This window comes from Heptranchias perlo, chromosome 8, assembly GCF_035084215.1.
Source record: "Heptranchias perlo isolate sHepPer1 chromosome 8, sHepPer1.hap1, whole genome shotgun sequence".
Lineage (NCBI taxonomy): Eukaryota > Metazoa > Chordata > Chondrichthyes > Hexanchiformes > Hexanchidae > Heptranchias > Heptranchias perlo.
In genome coordinates, this window is record NC_090332.1 from 90,307,790 (window position 1) to 90,331,669 (window position 23,880).

Sequence of the window (23,880 nt, forward strand, 5' to 3'; positions counted from 1 at the left end):
AACAAGCTTGTTTTGTTGTAGTTTGAAGAGCCAATATACGGGAATAAGCATCCAGATTTTACAATATTCATTGCTCCTGGTGCAATCTTAAGGTAAAGTTTAAAATCAGTGTTATCGACACAGTGCTGCGTACAGGAGCAGAGTCTCATTGCTCCCAAATAGCGCAAGAATAATTTCTATGGTTGAATATCATCTAAAGTTCTGAATATGGATTGAATTCTTAGTCAACATAAGGTAATAAATAATATTTCCATTGATATAGTGCCTTATTGCATTTGTAAAGGTTTTAAAAAATGTCTCAATGCTTTACACAATGAATTACTTTTAAAGTGCAGGGACTTTGTTTTAGAAAAGCTGGAGTGAAATCTTTCTCTAATATGCACAGTAAAATCCTGATTATTGTACTTTTTGACATTGTCGTTTCTGTGCTGAAATAGAAGATGTGGAGTTAACTCTCTCTATAGATGATAAATGCTAATTAGAGATTAAAAAGGAAGATGAAAGAATAACTATAGAGACCTGTGATTGGAGACCATTTCAGTGACGGTAGGGTGGGACGTTAATGCTCCGAGGGGAGTTCCTCAGACGATGTCATTCTAGTCATTTACTCGGGAGAGAAACCTCGAAATGTGAACAACTGAAAGTTCACGGAGGTGATGAACGGCCAAATGTTTATTGATCATATTTACCCATTTGTTCCTCGATACTTTGATGTCTCATCTATAGCATGGAAATGCTTTCAAATAACTTGGACTCTTCAATTTTTCCCTCCTGCTTGTAAAACTGGGCGGCTCTTTATTGTCCAGGGGTCATTTCACCAGCTGCAGGGAGAAAGCACCAACTCCAAAATCAGGGGAATCACCAGCCTGACTCTTCCCATCGTCCCAAGCTCCCTCCTGCTGCCTGGAGCAGCTACTTGCACCTCCATATAATAGTCGGAAGCTCCCTTAGTAAAAAATGTTAAAGGTTTTTAAAGACTATAAGGTCCAACCAGCTTTCAGCTGCACAGCCTGAGAGCACAGCCTGTATTTAAAATAAAACATTTATTTTATTAATGCCAATTAGAGGGCCTGTGCACTGGTAACTGCTGTAAATCTACCTCGATTACACGAGCGAGAGGCATTGGGTTGGTGGCAGTCGTGTATTTGGTCTCCTTTCATTCTGCTTTTACCACCATCACCCTGTGGTCAATGACCTACTTTGGCTCCCAGTCCAGCAACGCCTCGATTCAAAATTCTCATCCTTGTGTTCAAATCCCTCCATGGCCTCGCCCCTCCCTATCTCTGTAGCCTTCTCCAGCCCTACATCCCTCCGAGGTCTCTGCGTTCCTCCAATTCTGGCCTCTTGAACATTCCCGATTTCCTTCACTCCACCATTGGTGGCCGTGCCTTCAGCCATCTATGCCCTAGGTGCTGGAATTCTCTCCCTAAACCTCTCCACCTCTCTACCCCTCTCTCCTCCTTTAAGTCACCCCTACCTCTTTGACCAAGCTTTTGGTCACCTGTCCTAATATCTCCTTATGTGGCTCAGTGTCAAATTTTGTCTGATTGTGCTCCTGTGAAGCACCTTGGGACGTTTTATTGCGTTAAAGGCATTATACAAGTTGTTGTTAGTATCAGAAAGTTGAAGTCAGTTTCTCCTTCTGTCCCCAACTTTAGGAAATTCGTTCAAAAAGTGAGTTTAATTCAAGTCAGGTTTTTTTACTGATCTGTCATTTATAGCTGCAAACACGAGCGAAGTCACGACTCCCATTTGCTCTTACAAATGTAGTTCTACGTTTGCATATAACCCACTGAGAAAGTGGGTTGTGATTTCTTGTAGCTGCCAACACTCAAACTGAGCTGCTGCACCTGTCACCCGTTTAGTCAGAACTCGATGGGAACCATTTCTGTTCTTTGAGGAAAAGCTTGTGATGCCTCAGATAGGCTGCATAGACGACAAAGCTTTGATCTTAACCTGCTTTCAAGAACGCTCCTATTGAGAATGTGTTTGCCTGAGGAAAGAGGGCAGATGTAGAGGGGCACCTGTGGCATGGAGTGAAAAACATTGTAGACTTGTGTCCATGATCGTATCATGGGTTTTGATTTTCTGATCTTAGCCTTGCAATCGGAGTGGAGTACAGAGAATGGGACCCGAGAGAAAGAGCAAATTAGAGGATGGGTCATTGTGAGTCACCTTCGCTGGTTACAGAGCAAACATAGCAGGAGCTACTCCACCTGCCCACTCTCCGAGACAGCTTTGGTGCATGTCTGGGCAAGGGGATGGGGAGAAGCAAATACAAAAAAAAAGCACGTCTAATACTTTATATTTTCTTCATTATTTTACCCCAGTTTTGCGCCTCCTTGAAGATGGTCACTCGGGCTTGTGTGCAATCCCACAGGTACCTATTAAGTACCTCACCCAATCGTCCATTTGTCAAGGTGTTTATTGGTGTTGTCAACTGAGCCATAAAAACATAGTAGCTTACAGTACAGAAGGAGGCCATTTGGTGCATCGTTTCTGTGCTGGCTCTTTACTAGAACAATCCAAATCTAATTGCACTGCTCTGCTCTTTCCGCATATCCTTGTAAAATTAAAGTTTCAAATATAGACTGTCTTGATGGCTATTTATATCGAGTCTACAGCACGGAAGGAGGCCATTCATCCCATCGTGCCTGTGCCAGCTCTTTGCTAGAGCAATCTAAAACTAATCCCACTACCCTGCTCTCTCCTTGTACAAATTCATCTTTACCCCATTCATAAAACCTAAAATTTTATTGGCCTTTTTTATGGCTTTATCAACCTGCGCTCACATTTTCAGCCAGTTATGTATTTGGGCTGCTAGAGATCTCTTCATCCACATCCTCAGCGTCTTTCCATTAATTCTCTCATTCCTTGTTTTTTTATTCCTCCCAAAATACCTGTTCTGGTTTTGATTTCACTGTGTACATAGATGCACATTGCAGCAAGTGTCACTGGAGAGCAATCAATGGGAGAAAAGCTGTGTTTCAGTTTGTTTCTGACCCCCTCCTACCTCAGCAGAGACTAGAGATCAAACCAGGGACCTCCTGGTCTTTATAACCCACTTCTGCACTGGGCAGTGCACTTAAACTGAGCCACCAGAGTACGTTAACACTTATATCTTGTTATGACTACGTGCTGTATAGAATGCATTCAAAACATCACCCAAAATACCATTCTAATGAAAGACTTATTTTAAATCTTCAGCATTACTTTCTTCTTGGCTGTTGGGTTGACTGCGTTGTCCTTTGTGATTGAGCAGAAAGAAGGTTTACTGGACAGAGGTTGGGTTGCAGGTTTGTATGATGTGATTATTGAGGCAAATCGAATTAACTATTTAAATTTAAAAAAACATTGGGCCATAATTTGCTGTTTAGGTTTTTAAATTTTTTTGCGTGACAAGTTGCTGAAAGTGTGAGCTGATAACGGGGCAGTGAGGGAATCAGGGCATCTGGGACCTGAGTGAACAGGACAAGGAACTGGGTATCTCCTTAACCAATCAGAGTGAAGGATTGTGAAATTACCAGCGCAAGGACTGAGAAGGAGGGTGAATTAGAGTGGGTGAATTCAATGTCAAATCAGGTACTGAAAGAGAAGGAAAGACAGATTGGATTAAGAGAGAGAGAAAAAAGTTTTTTTTTTAAAATGTTTCAATTAAAAAATTATACATTTCTAAAATCTCCAAAAACAATTAACAACAACTTGCATTTATATAGCGCCTTTAATGTAGTAAAACATCCCAAGACGCTTCACAGGTGCGATTATCAAACAAAATTTGACACCGAACCACATAAGGAGATATTAGGACAGGTGACCAAAAGCTTGGTCAAAGAGGGAGGTTTTAAGGAGCATCTTAAAGGAGGAGAGAGAGGCGGAGAGGTTTAGGGAGGGAATTCCAGAGCCTAGGGCCTAGGCAGCTGAAGGCACGGCCGCCAATGGTGGAGCGATTAAAATCAGAGATGCGCAAGAGGCCAGAATTGGAGGAGACACCAAGGTTGCGAACGGCCTGGTTCAGCCTCAGACACTGGCTAGGTAGCGGGACAGAGTCGGTGGCTAGGGAATGGAGCTTGTGGCGGGGACCAAAGACAATGGCTTCGGTCTTCCTAATATTTAGTTGGAGGAAATTTTTGCTTATCCGGTATTGGATGTCGGTCAAGCAGTGTGACAAATGAGACAGTGGAGGGGCGAGGGAGATGGTGGTGAGGTAGAGCTGGGTATGATCAGCGTACATATGGAACCCAACATTCAGATGATGTCGCCAAGGAGCAGCATGTAGATGAGAAACAGGAGGGGGCCAAGGACAGATCCTTGGGGGACTACAGAAGTATCTGTGCAGGAGCGGGAAGTGAAGCCATTGCAGGTGATTCTCTGGCTGTGACTGGATAGATAAGAATGGAACCAGGTGAGCGCAGTCCCACCCAGCTGGACGACGGATGAGAGGTGTTGGAGGAGGATGGTGTGGTCATCCATGTCAAAGGCTGCAGACAGATCGAGAAGGATGAGGAGGGATAGTTTACCATGGTCACAGTCACATAGGATATCAATAGTGACTTTGATAAGGGCCATTTCAGTACTGTGGCACCTGAATTAAAACCTGAAGGAATGAGACTCCACACTTGTAATAGTTCATTTTCGGTGCCAGAGAGTTGACTGGCAATAATTTACAGTCCGTGCCTGTATGCAGCAAGACCTGGACAACATCCAGGCTTGGGCTGATAAGTGGCAAGTAACATTCGCGTCAGACAAGTGCCAGGCAATGACTATCTCCAACAAGAGAGAGTCTAACCACCTCCCCTTGACATTCAACGGCATTACCATCGCCGAATCCCCCACCATCAACATCCTGGGGGATCACCATTGACCAGAAACTTAACTGGACCAGCCATATAAATACTGTGGCTACAAGAGCTGGTCAGAGGCTGGGTATTCTGCGGCGAGTGACTCACCTCCTGACTCCCCAAAGCCTTTTCTACCATCTACAAGGCACAAGTCAGGAGTGTGATGGAATACTCTCCACTTGCCTGGATGAGTGCAGCTCCAACAACACTCAAGAAGCTCGACACCATCCAGGACAAAGCAGCCCGCTTGATTGGCACCCCATCCACCACCCTAAACATTCACTCCCTTCACCACCGGCGCACTGTGGCTGCAGTGTGCACCATCCACAGGTTGCACTGCAGCAACTCGCCAAGGCTTCTTCAACAGCACCTCCCAAACCCACGACCTCTACCACCTAGAAGGACAAGGGCAGCAGGCACATGGGAACAACACCACCTGCACGTTCCCCTCCAAGTCACACACCATCCCGACTTGGAAATATATCGCCGTTCCTTCATTGTCGCTGGGTCAAAATCCTGGAACTCCCTTCCTAAGAGCATTGTGGGAGAACCGTCACCACACGGACTGCAGCGGTTCAAGAAGGCGGCTCACCACCACTTTCTCGAGGGCAATTAGGGATGGGCAATAAATGCCGACCTCGCCAGCGATGCCCACATCCCATGAACGAATTTTTTAAAAAAATAATAATTTACACTTATCACGTTGAAATGACTTGACTTAACTTTCTGTGACAGGTTTAGTCCATATCTACCGAGCAAATACAGCAACTTCATGCCATTCACCGGTGAGGCAGACGGTGAGATGCCGTTTTCGCAAAGCTAATGGCGGAGCAGCGCATCTCTGACAGCAACTTTTGGATATTGGTGTTTGACCGCACTTCTGCCCCTCGCTTGAAGTTGCTGTACCATTTACCCATAAATAACGGGGAGCACCATTATCCTCACTGTTATTTTGACAGCAAATTCTGGCACATTAATTTCTAATCCTCAAATTGTATCATTCATCAGATTAAAATCACTCACTGTAATGGTCTGATTGCAATTATCTCCGACAAGATCTGCATAGGTAATGTAATTTTTCACAGAGGAACAATATAGAACACCTTCTGTATAACATGGCTCACTGCTGCACACTTCATGTGTGGCTCCCGTAGAGCAGACTACAGACTAGGTGTGCTGTATCTTTATGCCACATATAAGTTATTGAATAAATGTTATATTGCATGATTAATAGCTTCAAGGCAACACAGTAAGGGAGGCAACACATTGACGAGGCTCCCTCCACGAAAGCAGTTGGTTAGAGGATGTAACTCAGTAATACATTCACAATAAACTACTCTTGTTCAGAGAATATCATACAGTGTACCCACTTTCACAAACTGGGTAATTAAAAGGCTCCACAGAGGAGCTACGTAATTTACAATACTGTATCCACTAAACTAAATTGGAACAACTTGTCCCACATCTGCAGGTTGTGTGGGGAGATACCGTACTCCTTCAAACAGCCCATGTACAGTTCAGCATAGTTGCTGCAGGTGCTTACCTCTGTTAGGAATCTTTTCTGTAAATTTCCTGCACCCCATAACTAAGTTAATTCCTTGTACTTAAGGAGGAACTTTATGGTATTGACATGGAGAAAAGTACATAGAAGCACTTTAAATTTTTTTAAAGGAGGTTATGTAGGTAAAATAAAATGTGTGTGTGTAGATTTGAGAGGGTGGTGAGAACCTGTGGGGCAAAATGGTCATTTCATCTTTGGTGTATTTTATGAAGTAAAATTTTGATTGATATTCTGTGTAGTATATTATGTAGTTTTAAGGAAACATGCATCTCCTCTGCTTTTGTGAGTAAATTCTTTGTGTGTATATTTATTTAGGTGTTAGTTCCCTGGAGGTAATGTTGGCTCATATCTTCTCACACCTGGTGACGATGACTATTCAGATAATATTGTTACTCGTCTTTACATTCCTCGTTTTCAAGGTCAGTGACGTATTTTCCTGCAGAAGTTTCAAAGCTTCCTGAGTCTGTCCATCGGTCTGCCCTCAATCTGAAAAATCTTCAGCTGATTTGAGCTCAGTTGGGTATTGTTCATACAGATGCTGAGGTCAGACAGTTAAATATGAGTCTGTTACTAAAGGATGTTTATTGAAGGGTACAGTTATCTGCAATAGAACCGTAGAACACGAGTGGGAGCTGTCACTGCTGCTCAGCTCCCAGCTACTAGGAAGTGAAGAATAATAATCGAGGTGAAAGGCCATTAGATTTTCCCCCTCCCTCTCTGTTGGGGATCTTTTGATTATTGTTACCCACAACAGAATGGTTAAGATTGGGAACTCAACGTGTGGGGAATTTGGGGACTAGAATCCACTTCCTACAATTCCATGGTTCCGATAATTCCTATATTTATTGCTGAAGTTTGAGTCAACTTTATACTGATGAACAGGTTCTGCTAAACTGGATTATTCACTGAGAATATCTTGTTGGCTTTTGACAACTTTCGAGGTGTAAATTATTCCATTTCCTGCGCTCGATACTGCAAACACTCAACACACAAAGGGCTAGTTTTTATTTCTAAATAGCCACCAAATAATGTTTGAACTTGGCATATTTTGGAATAAATGGCTCTTTAAAGTTCTGGTGCTTTGTTCAACCAGCCCTCCATTGAAGCACACCTGCATTGATGGAAACATGTTTAATTAACTTTAAATATTCATATGGCAGGTGCAAATTTTCAATTTGCACTTCAAGATCAGAGTGGCTTTAAGAACTTTATCACAACTTAATACTGTGTTACATCAATATATAATTCCAAATAAAATCCAGCCCCAAATTTAAGTGGAATGGAAAGAAGTTAAATATAAACCAATTGGTTCTATTTGTTTTAAAAGAAATGTGCAGGTAGAGATTACATTGAACAGTTGATTGTGTTGAACTAATTTATCTTTTCCTTGTGTATTGTAGATTCCAAATGAAGGCTCCTTGCCACTGATAGGATTTCTTATCTTACTGCAAGGCATCACTGGCATATCACTGGGCCTTGTCATCTCAGCTGCATTTGATGATGAACAGTCAGCAGCCCAGGTCTCACTGGGTATCTTCTATCCTAATATTGTACTTAGTGGTAAGTGAGTTCTTCTGCTTATGTCAGAAAGTAGAATCTAATAATAACTAGCTGGACTCACATTCTAATTAATGTGGAGGATAAAATTCAATCAAATAACCAGGAAGACTCGGGTGAAAGTAGTAATTTAACCCTTTTATCCAAAGTCACTCCTCTGGAATACCACGTTCAATAAAGGACTGATCCACTTTAATTCAGTTGAGCGATCTTTAGGAGAGTCTTTGCTTGCCCGGTGCAGCTGCATCCTCACCAGCTTCTCATCATCTTGTGTCCAAAGTAAGACCGTTGGCCTCTTCCTGACAGTCTCCACCATTTCCTGTTTGGTTTGTGTTATTTTCCAATTTCACTTCCCTGATGTGTAACTCTTAACAATCTCACCATCCAAGTTTTTCCCAGCAATGCAATGTCTTATCTTTTCCAGGGAAATCTTGTTCTACGTTGTTCCAATGAACAGTTAAAAGTTAGATTGAGAACACATTAAATTTAATAGGTGTAAATCATGGAGTTCCTGAACTGCCTTTCGATACTGTATTCATAAAAATAAAGCACGGGGGGAACTTGCTACTTTTATTTAATGACAGCACATTCCAGTCACTATTCCCACTAACTAGCGGCGTGTGAGTGGCACATTCTGCTGCTGTAGTTTAGATGCAGCTTTAGCGTTTAAGCAGAGATGCTTAAAATGCCCTGGTTAAGTGGCAGATCAGTGGGATTACATTGATATTCTCATCAAATTTTTATTAAAAATAAAATATTTACAAACTGCTGCAATGTTCCCAGTTTTTTTTTGGTCAGTCGGTTACCTGACATTCTGCATAAAATCAACACCGTGTTTAAGAATGGACAGACCTGCTGGAAAATCCACCTGGGTAAAGGTTCTGTTTGCTCGATGTGGAGTTTGCATTCTCTCCACACGACGCAGGCACCTGTACTATGAAGAAAGAGTACAGTCACTACGGACACTCTTATTGGAGGGAGGTGATCTTGTTCAGGTATTGGAGGTGTTAAAGTGGATCCCAGAGAGATGCTCAATATTAACATGAGCTCTAAGCCATGGAAACATGGGTTCATTCTTGGACAAGGAAAGTTGAATAGAAAGTTAAGATTAAAGTCTTTATGCAGAGGGTGAATATGTGGCATTGCCGACCCCGCGGGGCAGTGGATGGCGCAGATGTTATAAATTTCACCGTATGATGGATGTGAGAGAGAAAATGGGATAAGGAGTTCGATGACTGATCTGATGGATGGAAGAGGCTTTTACTGTTCCTGTACAGTCCGACCTTCCAAAGGACATTGGTTGGGTGGAGAGGTTGGTTTAGTACATTCTCACAATGCATTGTGGATAATCATGGTCTTGGAGCTTGCTTGATTGCCTTAGAGAATCAGGGGGAAAATTCCCAGAATTTTTCCTAAAATTTTCCAGTTTTTGCCTCTCCGAGGAGTTTGCATCATTAGCAAATGGGCTGGTGTTGAATGAAGTGAAACCATCTAGAGGAGGGAGGGGCCTGGAGGGAGGAGGGAGGGGCCTGGAGGGAGGAGGGCGAGGCCCGGAGGGAGGGGCCTGGAGGGAGGAGGTCGAGGCCCGGAGGGAGGGGCCCGGAGGGAGGAGGTCGGGGCCCGGAGGGAGGAGGTCGGGGCCCGGAGGGAGGGGCCTGGAGGGAGGAGGTCGGGGCCCGGAGGGAGGGGCCTGGAGGAGGAGGTCGGGGCCCGGAGGGAGGGGCCTGGAGGGAGGAGGTTGGGGCTCAGTGGTCTTCTCTCACTCTCTTTATACATTCACAAGTAATCTGTTTGAGAGGTGAATATACAAAAAAAAATTGGATCTAATTTACATTTTGGAAGAAGAAAGAAGGAACTTGCATTTATATAGCACTTTTCATGACCTCAGGATGCCCCAAAACACTTTACAGCTTTGAAGTGTAGGAAACGCAGCAGCCAATTTGTGCACAGCAAAGTCCCACACACAGTAATGTGATAATGACCAGGTAATGTGTTTGTTGAGGGATAAACATTGGCCAGAAGTTGAGGAGAACTCTGCTGCTGCTCTTCGAATAGTGGTTGTGGGATCTTTTACGTCCACCTGAGAGGGCAGATGGGTCCTCGGTTTAACGTCTCATCCGAAAGGTGGGACCTCCGGCCGCGCGGCGCTCCCTCGGCACTGCCCCTCCGGCCGCGCGGCGCTCCCTCGGCACTGCCCCTCCGGCCGCGCGGCGCTCCCTCGGCACTGCCCCTCCGGCCGCGGGGCGCTCCCTCGGCACTGCCCCTCCTGCCGCGCGGCGCTCCCTCGGCACTGCCCCTCCGGCCGTGTCAGCCTGGATTATGTGCTGAAGTCTCTGGAGCGAAACTCGAACCCATGACCTTCTGCTTCAGAGGCGAGAGTGCTGCCCACTGACCCATGGCTGACACTTGGAAAAGGAGGCTTGAGAGACCCTCCATTAAGTCTTGGGACAATCAATGAGTATGTTTAAAATCAAAGCAGAATCTGTGATGATATTCAGGAAATTGCCCGAAAAATTATCACTAACATCAAGGACTTTGAAGCTAAATGATACAAAGGAACATTTTAAATTCAAGAGGCAAATTCCGAGCACAACTGCCCTCTTGTCCAGTCACTGTTTGTTTGGTTAGTGTACAGTGATACTAATGCTTGTGTTAGCAGAGCTGAAGTGTTTGATGCTGGTGCACCATGAACTAGTTGCTAAATTTGTAGTATGTCATTACCACAGCAAAAATGGGTGCACGTAGTTTAAGTGTAACAATAGCTTAAGAGAAGCTTAAGCAAAGCGACTCTCAGTCATTGCCTGCGATGTATCATTAAGTCTATTTACCCGAAAGCACCGTGTATTTATGTTCACAAATATTTGTTGAAGTAAATTTCGAAGAATTTGGGAGCAGCTAAGTTCCCATATTCTGACATTGAAGGTGGAGTGGGGAGGGAGTGAGGGGTAGAGTGGGGAGGGAGTGAGGGGTAGAGTGGGGAGGGAGTGAGGGGTAGAGTGGGGAGGGAGTGAGGAGTGGGGAGGGAGTGAGGAATAGGGAGGGAGGAGCAGTGGAGTGGGGAGGGAGTGGGGAGGGAGTGGGGAGGGAGTGAGGAGTGGAGTGGGGAGGGAGTGAGGAGTGGAGTGGGGAGGGAGTGAGGCGTAGGGAGGGAGGAGGGGTGGAGTGGGGAGGGAGTGAGGAGTGGGGAGGGGAGGGAGTGAGGAGTGGGGAGTGAGGGGTAGAGTGGGGAGGGAGTGAGGGGTGGAGTGGGGAGGGAGTGAGGGGTAGAGTGGGGAGGGAGTGAGGAGTGGGGAGGGAGTGAGGAATAGGGAGGGAGGAGCAGTGGAGTGGGGAGGGAGTGGGGAGGGAGTGGGGAGGGAGTGAGGAGTGGAGTGGGGAGGGAGTGAGGCGTAGGGAGGGAGGAGGGGTGGAGTGGGGAGGGAGTGAGGAGTGGGGAGGGGAGGGAGTGAGGAGTGGGGAGGGAGTGAGGCATAGGGAGGGAGGAGGGGTGGAGTGGGGAGGGAGGAGGGGCGGAGTGGGGAGGGAGTGAGGAGGAGTGAGGAGTAGGGAGGGAGGAGGGGCGGAGTGGGGAGGGAGGAGGGGCGGAGTGGGGAGGGAGTGAGGAGTAGGGAGGGGTTGAGGGGTGGAGTGGGGACGGAGTGAGGAGTAGGGAGGGAGGAGCAGTGGAGTGAGGAGTGGGGAGGGAGTGAGGAGTGGGGAGGGAGTGAGGCGTAGGGAGGGATGGGTGGGGTGAGGGGTGCGGGTGGGGTTGGGACCTCTTTGACTAGTCGAGCTCTCGGCACGAATCACTGTGCTTATTTGGGAGGGTGGGGGTTTGGGCAGGACAGCATGTGAAAGGGAAGGGTGGAGGTGTCGGGAGTAAAACGAGCAGCAGTTTTTAGCAGCAGGGAAATTTTCGTATCACCAGCTGCAACAAGGAGATGAAATAATGGAAGGCTTTGAGCCTTAAAACACACACGAGACTGCAGATAAAATGAGTACCAGTGTGCTTCTATTTTTTCCTGACTGTAGTTAACGATTCCTTTAAATTGCTCTGGGATGGTCACCTCCCGAAACCATTGCCCAAATCTATACCTGAGCTGGTTCAGTTCCTTCTCCACATTCTTGCAGGATGTGTGTGGCTACGGCTGTTCTTTTACAAGATAGTTTTATACTGAATTTTGTCTCCTAAAAACTTTTAAACAAGATAAATAAATTCTATCAGATCTATATTGCGTTAAGCTTGCAAATGTGGGCATTGTCGTGCTTTGGAACACCCAGTGTGTGGCACCATGGACTGTTCGATTGTGGGATCGCACCAGACTGTCCGTATGCCAATCTCGACTGTCCCATTGTGGTCAGGCAGCGAGCAGAGGTCCAGCAGGGAGGAGGGAATGATGGTGGGAAATTCATCCCCAGGCTCCGTCACCTCTGCTGTTTTTCAGTCAGATGCAAACATTTGGGAGCTGCTCACTTGCCAACTCTCTACGTCGAGCTATTCTTGATCCATGACTCCAGAGAGACCAGAACAGGGAGAAAAGGCATGGTGAAAATCATTTGGAAAAAACAGCTTTATACTTTTGCCAAGAAGAGGGAAAAAAATACAAATTAATATTAAGCTTTCTGCAAGATTCGTTCTGTTGGAAACTCTCTCTCTCCAGTCCCTTTTCATCTTTCTGATAATGGGTCTTTCAGAATACTTCCTTCCACCTTTTCTTCATTGTAATTGGATTTTATTCAACCAGACATTTTTCATTTGCAATACAAAGGTGTAAAAAGTTCTTCGAAAGGTCTTCGACCTGAAACGTTAACTCTGTTTCTTTCTCCACAGATGCTGCCTGACTCGCTGAGCTGCTCCAGCATTTTCTGTTTTTATTATCGATTGTAATAAGTGACTTTGTTCTGTTTGTGCTGCATTTTCAGGTGTACAGTGTTGTCAAACGATCATTATCGTGACTGAAGATTGAAATGCTTTTTACTGTAGAAATATTCTAACTTACAACAAAACTCATAAAGCAAAATATTGATATGGTCAGTGGTTGTATCGAGCCAAAGATACCAAAGTGGAAGTTCGACGTGTAAATAGGAATGATGGCATTCCTGTGTGTCCTATTGGTCTTCTAATGAACCATAGATATCCTTCTCAATAGAACCATTACTTACGGTGCACCTGAGTGGCTGAATCGTAGGAATTGATCAAACTCCAAGTTTGTTTTCTTTTTTCTTTGTTCCAGGAATTATTTGGCCAATTGAATGTATCCCATATCCCCTAAGGTACATTAGTTTAATCTTACCACAAACGTATGCATCAGAAGGACTTTGAGGAATACTTTACCGAGGTAAGGGAGCTTATTCAATTACTTCAGAACACACTACTTCTGTCCATTTGAATAAGTTATTCTTTTGAAAGCTAAATTATCCAACTGAAAACCAATTTTCAAATTTAACGGTAAAAATAATTTTTGCGACGTGATAATACAGAATTCGCTGAAACAATATATTTTATATCTGCTTTTTCAATTCTGTTCTGCTCTCTTAAATGTTAACAATGCAAATCCATTTTTAAATTATGTTTAATTTGACATCTGTAGCAAGAGTTATGAACGGGTGAAGCTGTTTTCTTGAGGCAAACTTGTACGGGTGACTTTGACACTGTTGTATGTAAAAGACATGAATCTGGGATAGTGATCAACTATTTAAAATCTGCAAAATGAATTATTCTGGATTTTTAATGGCTGCTGCACTAATCTAAACTTCCGATTGGTGGAACAATCCATGGCACATTTTGCTCTGCTCACTCACTGCAGCAAAAAGAAGTCAATTTTCGAAGAGTGATACAATCCTGGGATAAACTGGCAGCGGATTATTCACCCTGTTTACTGCAGATCTGAGAATTCTGCCTTTCCAAAAATAGATGAATGAGCATTAGCAAAAAGTGGGTTAAAAAAATCCTTTTTTTAAAGTATTTATTAAGATCATTATTAATGTAATTATTGGTGAACTTGTGCAGAATTCTGCAGCTCCAACAAGTCAAATTGGAAAGTGAGTATTTTACTTCTGTGGTTAATGAGCTACTGAAGGGTTAGTTCTTAAACTATCACAGTGATGACAGAGGTCAGTGGGGTCTGATGTTAACATCGTTGTGCCCATCGGGCGCATTAATAACCAGTTTAGCAGGGCAGCGGCTCGGGCCCAATCTGCACAGGAGTCCGGACCGTTGCTAAATTGGTCGGGGCCTTTCCTCAGCGGGTCCTGACACTCGTTTCAGACCCAAACTCCTACATTTGTTTGCCCGACTATCACAAGCTCTGACTGGCATTTGAGCAGACTAACCGGTGGTCCTTAAAGAGACTGCTGGAGGACCCAAAACTTCCAAACATTGTGGAGTCGGAAGGAGCAGGAACATTTCTCCTGGTCCCACAAAACAACTGGACGCCGTTACCAGCCCACACCTGCCCCCACTCCCCTTCCCCGGGACCCCCCCCCCCGGGCCTCACTCCCCTTCCCCGGGACCCCCCCCCCACTGACCTCACTCCCCTTCCCCGGGACCCCCCCCCCCCCGCCCTCACTCCCCCGGGGACACACACCCCCACCCCCCCCCCCCACCCTCACTCCCCTTCCCCGGGACCCCCCCCACCCCGCCCTCACTCCCCCGGGGACACACACCCCCGCCCCCCCCGGGCCTCACTCCCCTTCCCCGGGACCCCCCCCCCCCCCCACTGCCCTCACTCCCCCGGGGACACACCCCCCCGCCCCTCCGCCCTCACTCCCCTTCTCCGGGAACCCCCCAACTGCCCTCACTCCCTCGGACACACACACCCCCACCCTCACTCCCCCGGGGACACACACTCCCCCCGCCCCCCCACCCTCCCCCGGGGACACACACACCTCCACCCCCCCCGCCCTCCCCCGGATGTATCTGATTGACCCGTAAGATTATGAACCAAGCAATAATCAAGTATCCCATCTGGCATCGCTCCAAGCATTGGACTAATTTACTTCAGTTTTATTCCCGGTGCTATTAGCTTTCTCTAAAACAACCCAAGGAGCTTCACAGGAACTTTATCAAACAAAATTTGACACCGAGCCACATCAGGAGATATTAGGACAGGTGACCAAAAGCTTGGTCAAAGAGGAGGTTTAAAGGAGCGTCTTAAAGGAGGAGAGAGAGGCAGAGAGGTTTAGGGAGGGAATTCCAGAGCTTAGAGCCCAGGCAGCTGAAGGCACGGCCGCCAATGGTGGAGCGATGGAAATCGGGGATGCGCAAGAGGCCAGAATTGGAGGAGTGCAGAGATCTCGTATTCTGAATGCTCGTGGTGAGTGCAGACCACGAACATAATTTATGATGTTCTGTGTGTTGAGTTGTGATGAGTATCAATCTTAGAATCATAGAAAAGTTACAGCCCAGAAGGAGGCCATTCGGCCCATCGAGTCCGTGCCGGCTCTCTGTAAGAGCATTCCAGTTAGTCCCACTCCCCCACCCTTTCCCCGTAGCCCTGCAAATTTTTCCCTTCAAGTACGTATCCAATTCCCTTTTGAAAGCCACGATTGAATCTGCCTCCCCCGCCCCCTCAGGCAGCGCATTCCAGATCATAACAACCCACTGCATAAAAAAGTTTTTTCTCGTGTCATTTTTGGTTCTTTTGCCAATCACCTTAAATCTATGTCCTCTGGTTCTTGACCCTTCCGCCAATGGGAACAGTTTCTCTCTCTCTCTACTCTGAATTGACCTTTCATAATTTTGAATACCTCTATCAAATCTCCTCTCAACCTTCTCTGCTCTAAAGAGAACAATCCCAGCTTCTCCAATATATCCACGTAACTGAAGTCCCTCATCCCTGGAACCATTCTAGTAAATCTCTTCTGCACCCTCTCTAAGGCCTTAATCTTTATTTGGTCAGTTTTATATTCTCCCTTTCTCGCATATCCCATCATCCTGGGCAGGAGGGACAGGCAAACTATCTGTTCCCAAATGCCAATTCTGCTCAAGAGTTGGGCAAATTTAACCAGATTTAACTCTCCCTACGTGACTGGCCTCCACATTGAACATGAGATCAGGAGCTTGTTGTAAAGGGAACTGTGAGCATGAAGCCATAATCCCACTCGTGGAGCAAGCCTGAACTTCAGTGCACTGTCTCTCTTGTACCATAGTGCAATTTTACGTCAAAGGTAAGAGATGTAACCAGAACCAACTTTAAAACAGTAAAAGCAGTTTGGTGCAGATTTTGTTTCTGCTTATTAGCTTGGAATAGATTTACAGGGAAACTGGGGAAGAGGAAAATCTATTAATGGCATATTGAGACCATCAGTACCTCGAGCCTGCCCATCTAATCATCCATCTTCTTTCCTGTGAGATGGCTCGATATATTTCTGTGTCATTTATAAAATGTATTAGTTATGAATTAAATGGCAGGAACTTGTCTGTTTCCTTTTTAAACGGTGGCGTTTCCTGTTTAAACACCTGCACTGGTTATTTGTTTTATGTGCTGATCAGCCTTTCGCAAAAGAAATGTTGTCTGAATTGCCTCCGTTAGTTTTCCCTACCTTGTATTTGTCCTTTTCTTATAAAAGCAGAATACTGTACTTAACTGGGTAAAGTAGTGGCAGACCAGAATACAGCCAATTCTGATTCTATAATTAAAAAGCGGGGTTCTAATTACAGTTGGTGCCCTGACGGTTAACGGTTATACCCCACTGACGCTGGATTTGAGCTTTCACAATCACTAAAACTTCAGTATATGAAACATCTAAAGGCTAAAAAACCTTCAAATGACATTCAGTCCTTGAGGTTTTTGGAATAATTGAACCATTTTACTTAACAATAGACAGAATTTTACCACTGCAAATACATCATTTATTTTTACAAGAATATTAAGTTTTATGTCTTGGAAAAATTGGACACATATTCAAGGTCGTAAGCAGAAGAGATGAATGGCTTTAGTCTATGAAGTGTGGTCCAAATGAATAAGGGGGGTTCTCTGGTGATGCACCAGAGGCCTTGGTGCAAGAGGTGGACAGAAGGACGGACATCCTATATCTGCAGGGGAGCAAGAGGCCCTGCAGACATAGGCTCCCGAGGCAGTGGGAGGCAGTAGCGGACGAAGTCAATGCCAGGCGCATAGCACCACAAACATGGATGCAGGGCAGGAAGAAGTTCAATGCTTTGACACGAGTGGTCAAGGTGAGTGAGGTCAACTGTCAAGTGGCGTCTCCTACCAACTACACCACTGGCCGCATCCACTGCCCCACGGACTACACCCCCATCACCCACATACCAACAAACTCTTTCAATCAGAACTCAACTCTTCCAATCAGATGCTTCCTCTCACCCTCACACATTACCACTGTTGCAAGCTGCACACCCACAACTCACAGGTCACACACGCTGGCAGCTATTCAACAATGATAGGCACATCACTCAAACATCCTTCAGGTCACTCACTGACACACATCCTGCTGTCTTGCAGGAGAAGGTGGAGCATAACAGGAGTCAGCAAATTGGCATTTAGCCCTTCAAGCCTGTTCGGCCATTCATTGAGATCATGGCTGATCTGTGACCTAACTCCATCTATCTGCCTTAGCCCGATATCCCTCAATATCCTTAATTAACAAACATCTATCAATCTCGGACTTAAAATGAACAATTGAACTAGCATCAACTGCTGTGTGCGGAAGAGCCACTTCTACCACCCTTTGCGTGTAGAAGCTTTTCCTAACTTCACTCCTGCAAGTTCTGGCTCTAATTTTTAGGCTATATCCCCTAGTCCTAGTATTCAAGTATAGGAGACCTCCAAAAACAGGTACAAATACATCAGCAGCCAGAAGCAATAATCCAGCAACTAACCTGTAAATCCTGCATGGTCCCTTTTTAAATAGCGCTGGTGGGGGGTCCTCCAGGCCGTCTAGGACATGTTTAGCTGGTCGTGGATAAGACCGTGCGTTGGCTGGAGCAGTGAGTGGCAAAATGGTGTCTATCCCGTTAAATCAGCGTTGCACACTGATCTAATGCATATTCTCCCTACTTCACACGCTGCTGCTGTTCGTTATCTGCACCTGCACGAACCCCTTTACCAAGATGGCGTCCGGCGCACGTCATGCTAGAAGCATGCTGTGCGCATCCTGGCCGCCATTTTGGAACTAAAGGAGGCCGCACCACTGGGCGCCACACGGCCGAATTTATAGCCCAAGATGTTCAAGAAAAAGAATTACGTGTAAAAATGTTTCAGACTTTCTAACATGCTCTGTATCCATTGCAGGTTGGGGCTTCACCCATTGGCCAGTTTGGAGTGGATTTGTAATTACACTGGCTTGGAATATATTTTTCCTTTTATTAGCAACAATAATATTGAAAATAAGAAGATAACAATAGAAACAAACGAAGTAATGATCTACAGCAACTGGACATATTTAGAATAATCATCTCCCAAGCAACTACATCGTCCAGGGGAGGGGCCTAAGAAAACAAATCATTAAGTTGAATTTCTGTTAGATTGCAAATATTTGATGTAATTGTCCTGTTGCTTTTACTATTTTCTACATTATTTTGTTTTTAAGAAATGCTCAAATTTTTAATGAACACAAGCATGTTGCTGTTCTAAAGATGTACATCTGACTGCCTTATCTTAAATGTACTGAACGTTGGTCACAGATTTTACATGATAACAGATACTACACAGCAAGATTCCTTATCTTGGAACACAGATATTCATATACTGCCTTACCCAGAGGAATTCTGACCGGTTTATTCACAAGATCACAGGACAGATACAGATGAGGAACACCATTTTCCCATCTTGCTTATCCATCCGGAATGGACCTTTTGGCCCTCCTACCCCCGGGTAATTCATGGTTTTTTTCCAAGATTTTTACCTCCACTATCCCGTGGGACGTCTGACGACCCCTGGTTACCTCATTAACATGTTGAGTTGGGAAATAGCTTGTATGATTTCTACAAATCAATCAGCAGTCCTTCCCTCCACATTACATGGCTCACCATTGTGTTGTTGAATTCTTGGCAAATTGAAGTTCCTCATCAAACAGAGATCACCCTCTCCAGGGGCATTAGTCATTTGTTTCCAGAGTGCATAATTACAATGGGCTTCTTTAAACAACAATTCTACCTTAAACTGTAGAATCAGTCATATAAAATTGATTGATAAAGTACAAATAAAAATGTTGAAAGTTTTCAACTTGATTCTATTTCCAATCCTGCCCTTGGGACAGAGGTGAGGAGGACGATCGAGAGCAATTCGAGCAAAAATATTCCTTTACTGTTTTAAAAGTTATCCCTGCTAGTGGCCCAGCTGCTTAATAGAAACATAGGACCAGGAGGCCATTCAGCCCCTCGAGCCTGTTCCGCCATTCAATGAGATCATGGTTGATCTGTGACCTAACTCCATGTACCTGCCGTAGCCCCATATCCCTTAATACCTTTGGTTAACAAAAATCTATCAATCTCAGATTTAAAATTAACAGTTGAGCTAGCATCAACTGCCGTTTGTAGAAGAGTTCCAAACTTCTACCACCCTTTGCGTGTAGAAGCTTTTCCTAACTTCACTCCTGAAAGTCCTGGCTCTAATTTTTAGACTGTGTCCCCTAGTCCGAGACTCCCCAACCAGCGGAAATAGTTTCTCTCTATCAGTGCCCCTTAATATCTTGAAAACTTCGATCAAATCACCCCTTAATCTTCTAAATTCCAGGGAATACAACCCTAGTTTGTGTAATCTCTCCTCGTAATTTAACCCTTGGAGTCCAGGTATCATTCTAGTCAATCTACGCTGCACTCCCTCCAAGGCCAATATATCCTTCCTAAGGTGCGGTGCCCAGAATTGAACACAGTATTCCAGGTGTGGTCTAACCAGGGCTTTGTATAGCTGTAGCATAACTTCTACCCTCTTGTTTTCTACTCCTCGAGTTATAAAGGCCAGCATTCCATTAGTCTTTTTAATTATTTTCTATACCTGTCCAAGACATTTTAATGATCTATGCACATGGACCCCTAAGTCTCTTTGGACCTCCACTGTTTCGAGCTTTTCACCATTTAGAAAGTACTCTGATCTATCCTTTTTTAGGTCCAAAGTGGATGACCTCACACTTGCCTACATTGAAATCCATTTGCCAAAGTTTTGCCCAATCACTTAATCTATTAATATCTCTCTGTAATTTTATGCTTCCATCTACACTGCTTACAATGCTGCCTATCTTTGTATCATTGGCAAACTTGGATATGTGGCTCTCTATCCCGTCATCTAAGATAAGATCCAACACAGATCCCTGTGGGACACCACTGGTCACATCCTGCCAATTTGAGTACCTGCCCATTATCACCACTCTCTGTCTCCTGCCGCTCAGCTAATTTCCTAACCAGGTCAATAATTTGCCCTCAATTCCATGAGCTTCAACTTTAGCTAACGGTCTCTTATGAGGGACTTTATCGAATGCCTTCTGAAGTCCATATAAAACAATATCCATGGGCATTCCCTTGTCCACTACTTTAGTCACCTCTTAGAAAAATTCAATCAGGTTCGTCAGGCAAGACCTACCCTTTACAAATCCATGCTGGCTCTATCTGATCAGCTGAGAATTTTCAAGGTGTTCAGTCACTCTATTAATTATAGACTCTAGTAATTTCCCGACAACAGATGTTATGTTAACTGGTCTATAATTCCCTGGTTTCCCTTTCTCATCTTTCTTAAATAGTGGAGTGACATGTACAATTTTCCAATCTAAAGGAACGGTTCCTGAATCGAGAGAACTTTGGAAGATTATAGTTGGGACATCTGCAATGTGCTCACCGACTTCCTTTAAAACCCTGGGATGGAAGCCATCTGGTCCTGGAGATTTGTCACTCTTTATTACTTCATTACTGTTAATTTGCTTATGTTACTTATGGTGAGTTCTTCTCATACTCTTTTTGTAGCTCTTACTATTTTTTTTCACCCTTTGCTGTTCTTTGTATCTCTCCCAGTCGCCAGGATCTGTGCTTTTTTTTGCATTTTTGTATGTTTTTCTTTTAGTTTGATCTTGTCCCTTACCTCTCGTCATCCATGGCTGTTTTTTTTGGTAAGTGGAGCTCTTGCTCCTTTGGGGTATAAACTGATTCTGTATCACGTTAAATTATTTTTTGAACACCTCTCACTGACCTTCTGTCGTTTTACCCATTAACAGATTTGCCCAGTTTACTGTCTCATCCCATTGAAGTCGGCCTTACCCAAGTCTAGACTCTTAGTAGCTGATCCGGGTTTCTCCCTTTCACACCCAACACTGAACTCAATCATATTATGATCGCTATTAGATAAATGTTCATGCACCGTTAGGCTGATAACTAAATCTGGCTCATTACTCATTATTAAATCTAATATGGCCCTGCCCCCTTGTTGATTTCTAGGACACATTGTTGCAGAAAGCTGTCCTGAACACACTCAAGAAATTCACTACCTTTCTGACATACGCTTGTCTGCTTATCCCAATCTATATGAAAGTTAAAATCCCATATTAAAACCACTCTGCCTTTGCTACATGCTTGTCTAATATCTGCATTCATACATTCTGCCACTTCACAGCTGCTACCAGGGGGCCTATACACAACTCCCACTACAGTCTTGTATCTTTTTCTAATGAAGTGAGACCAGAATATTGCTGCCCTCCATTCAGTTAGTTGCTCTCAGACAAGTTGCTGCACTTGGCCTCAGCACCCAGATTAGGGTGCACAAAATCCATCAGGTGCTCACCCCTGATCACTGACTAGTGATCTCTGTCTCTCCAGATCACTGTCTAGTGATCTCTGTCTCTCCAGATCACTGTCTAGTGATCTCTGTCTAGTAATCTCTGTCTCTCCTGATCACTTGTAACCTTTGTGAACTTGGTGATGGCTCCAGCAGTTGAATAGCCTGGCAGCGTTCTTTGTTCAAGGTCATAAATGGAGAATTGGGGAAGGAACGAGAGGACAGCCAGTGTCCATAGAACCTTGAGTGAGAGAGAGAACAAGAAAACAGGTGGACAAGAATGGGGAGGGGAAAATTACTTCTGGAAATTAGAATTTATATCATGATTTAAAAAGGTGGGGGAGGGAGTGGGACTGGGGGCAGGTGTCAGCGGCCTGGAAGCCCAGAAATAAGGGACAGGCAGAGGTTTGGCCGAATGTAACAGCAGGACCTCATTAGAATTTTTTTACTCCATTTTCCGCCTGACAGCCGGACAGATGGAGAGGCTGGTCACTGGCGGGTGGGAAAACTGCTGTAGAAGGCAGCAACTGGGGACAGTCCCCGGCAATCGGAGAAGGTCGGGGGTGAGGGGAGGGCTCAGCGCATGACAGCGAGAAGGAAGGTAGGAGGGAGAACGCAGGGAGGGGGAGATCGGGGTGGGTGGGCGGGCGGTGTCGGCCGATTGCAAGGAGGGAGACATCGCAGGGTAGAGAGATCGCAGGGGAGGGTCGGCCGATTGCGGGGAGGGAGAGATCACGCTGGGGCGGGGGGGGGAGAGATCACTGCAGGTTTGCTTGACGGGCTGGGGGAAAGCCCTCCTGCTCCTCTTGGCCCACAAGCTGTGATGGAAAGGCTCTCACCCGCTGGATCCGGCAGCTCCCGCCTCCCTTCTGCTGCCAGGTTTCCAGAGCCCTGGGGGTCCCAGCCCACGGCCATTAAATTCCAATGGCTCCCAAAATCTGAGGAATGCAGCCTCATATAATAATATTACAATCACTGACCCGCCTCTCGAGAGACGGTTACTCGGCCGCCCTCCAGACCCGTCGCGGTTAAACCAGAGGTCGGCACGTTCACAGCGGGTTGGGGTCGGGTTTCACATTTTTAACAATCTAACCCCCCTCCGACCCTCTCCTGCCATGATGGGGGGTTAGAACTCCCCCCATGTCTCCAGATCTCTCCTCCCTTTACCCTGATTGAATGTCAATTGTAGCCCTGATCTACATTGACCTAATGGATTGGTGACGCAGTGACTATCAATTGTTGTTACGTGCGGCTCCATCTTTACTGCTCTGCTACTTTAATCCCATTTTGTGTTTGTTCCGGTCCACATTATGTCAGTTACAACCGCAGTTATTCTACTATCCACTGCTGACCGTTTCATATATTTTTTAAAAATTCGTTCATGGGATGTGGGCATCACTGGCGAGGCCGGCATTTATTGCCCATCCCTAATTGCCCTTGAAGGTGGTGGCGAGCCGCCTTCTTGAACCGCTGCAGTCCGTGTGGTGGACGTTGTAATCTGGTCGTTTGAGACTGCAGTTTAAACTCCGATGCCTTTCTTCCAAGCGCTCTGATTAGGCTGAGGCCCATTAATTAATACTTCCTCACTTTCTCCAGCTAAATTATATTTATGACACTCATTATCCGCTGGGTTGCTCTGAAAGTTAGAATGGCCCTGGCCAAGTGTAGCCACATAAACTGGGCTACTGCTGACATGCCTATCCGAGCACTATGGAACTGCGCATTATGGAGCAAAACAGCACACCCAGTGTGCACGGCCCATTAAATCCACTTACTGACACAAGTCTGTCAGCCTGAGGCAGATTAAGCTCACATTAGCAAAAATATAGAGCAATTTAAATGTGTGTCGTGTGTTGTGGTGTTAAGGTTTCCAGGGCACTGTGATAGAGGTTCCCATTATACTGGGACCAGCACACCCTACGATCAAACCACCTCATTCAAAGGTCCCACTTCACAATTGTGTGGCCAGAAACCCCTTTTACAGAATCGCAGGATCTCCCATGAACAGTTGGTGGGAGAATGGCATAAAAAATTCTGAAACAAGTTGTTCCAGTGCTAGCTTTAGGTATGTACGCATATTAAGTTGATGATGCCATAACATATTCCTGTTGCTAAGACAACATCCTAGTAAGCCAGACTATGTTGCTAAGTAAATAAGTTAATAATGTTATAATAGCATGCTTTTGACTCCCAATGAAGTAAAAAAAAAAGTGTGTGGAGA

At 45.2% G+C, this 23,880-nt stretch overlaps 1 protein-coding gene across 1 annotated transcript in view; it reads left to right on the forward strand.

The window, feature by feature from the left end:
• abch1 (ATP-binding cassette, sub-family H, member 1) overlaps positions 1-19,107 on the forward strand; it is a 49,206-nt gene extending 30,099 nt beyond the window's left edge. Inside the window, exons 15-20 of the mRNA XM_067989517.1 lie at positions 22-92; positions 3,208-3,296; positions 6,715-6,818; positions 7,800-7,959; positions 13,170-13,274; positions 18,192-19,107. Of these exons, the coding sequence (XP_067845618.1) occupies positions 22-92; positions 3,208-3,296; positions 6,715-6,818; positions 7,800-7,959; positions 13,170-13,258 (513 nt within the window). The 3' untranslated portion in view covers positions 13,259-13,274; positions 18,192-19,107. The remainder of the gene's footprint in view (positions 1-21; positions 93-3,207; positions 3,297-6,714; positions 6,819-7,799; positions 7,960-13,169; positions 13,275-18,191) is intronic.
• The last annotated feature ends 4,773 nt before the right edge of the window (positions 19,108-23,880 follow it).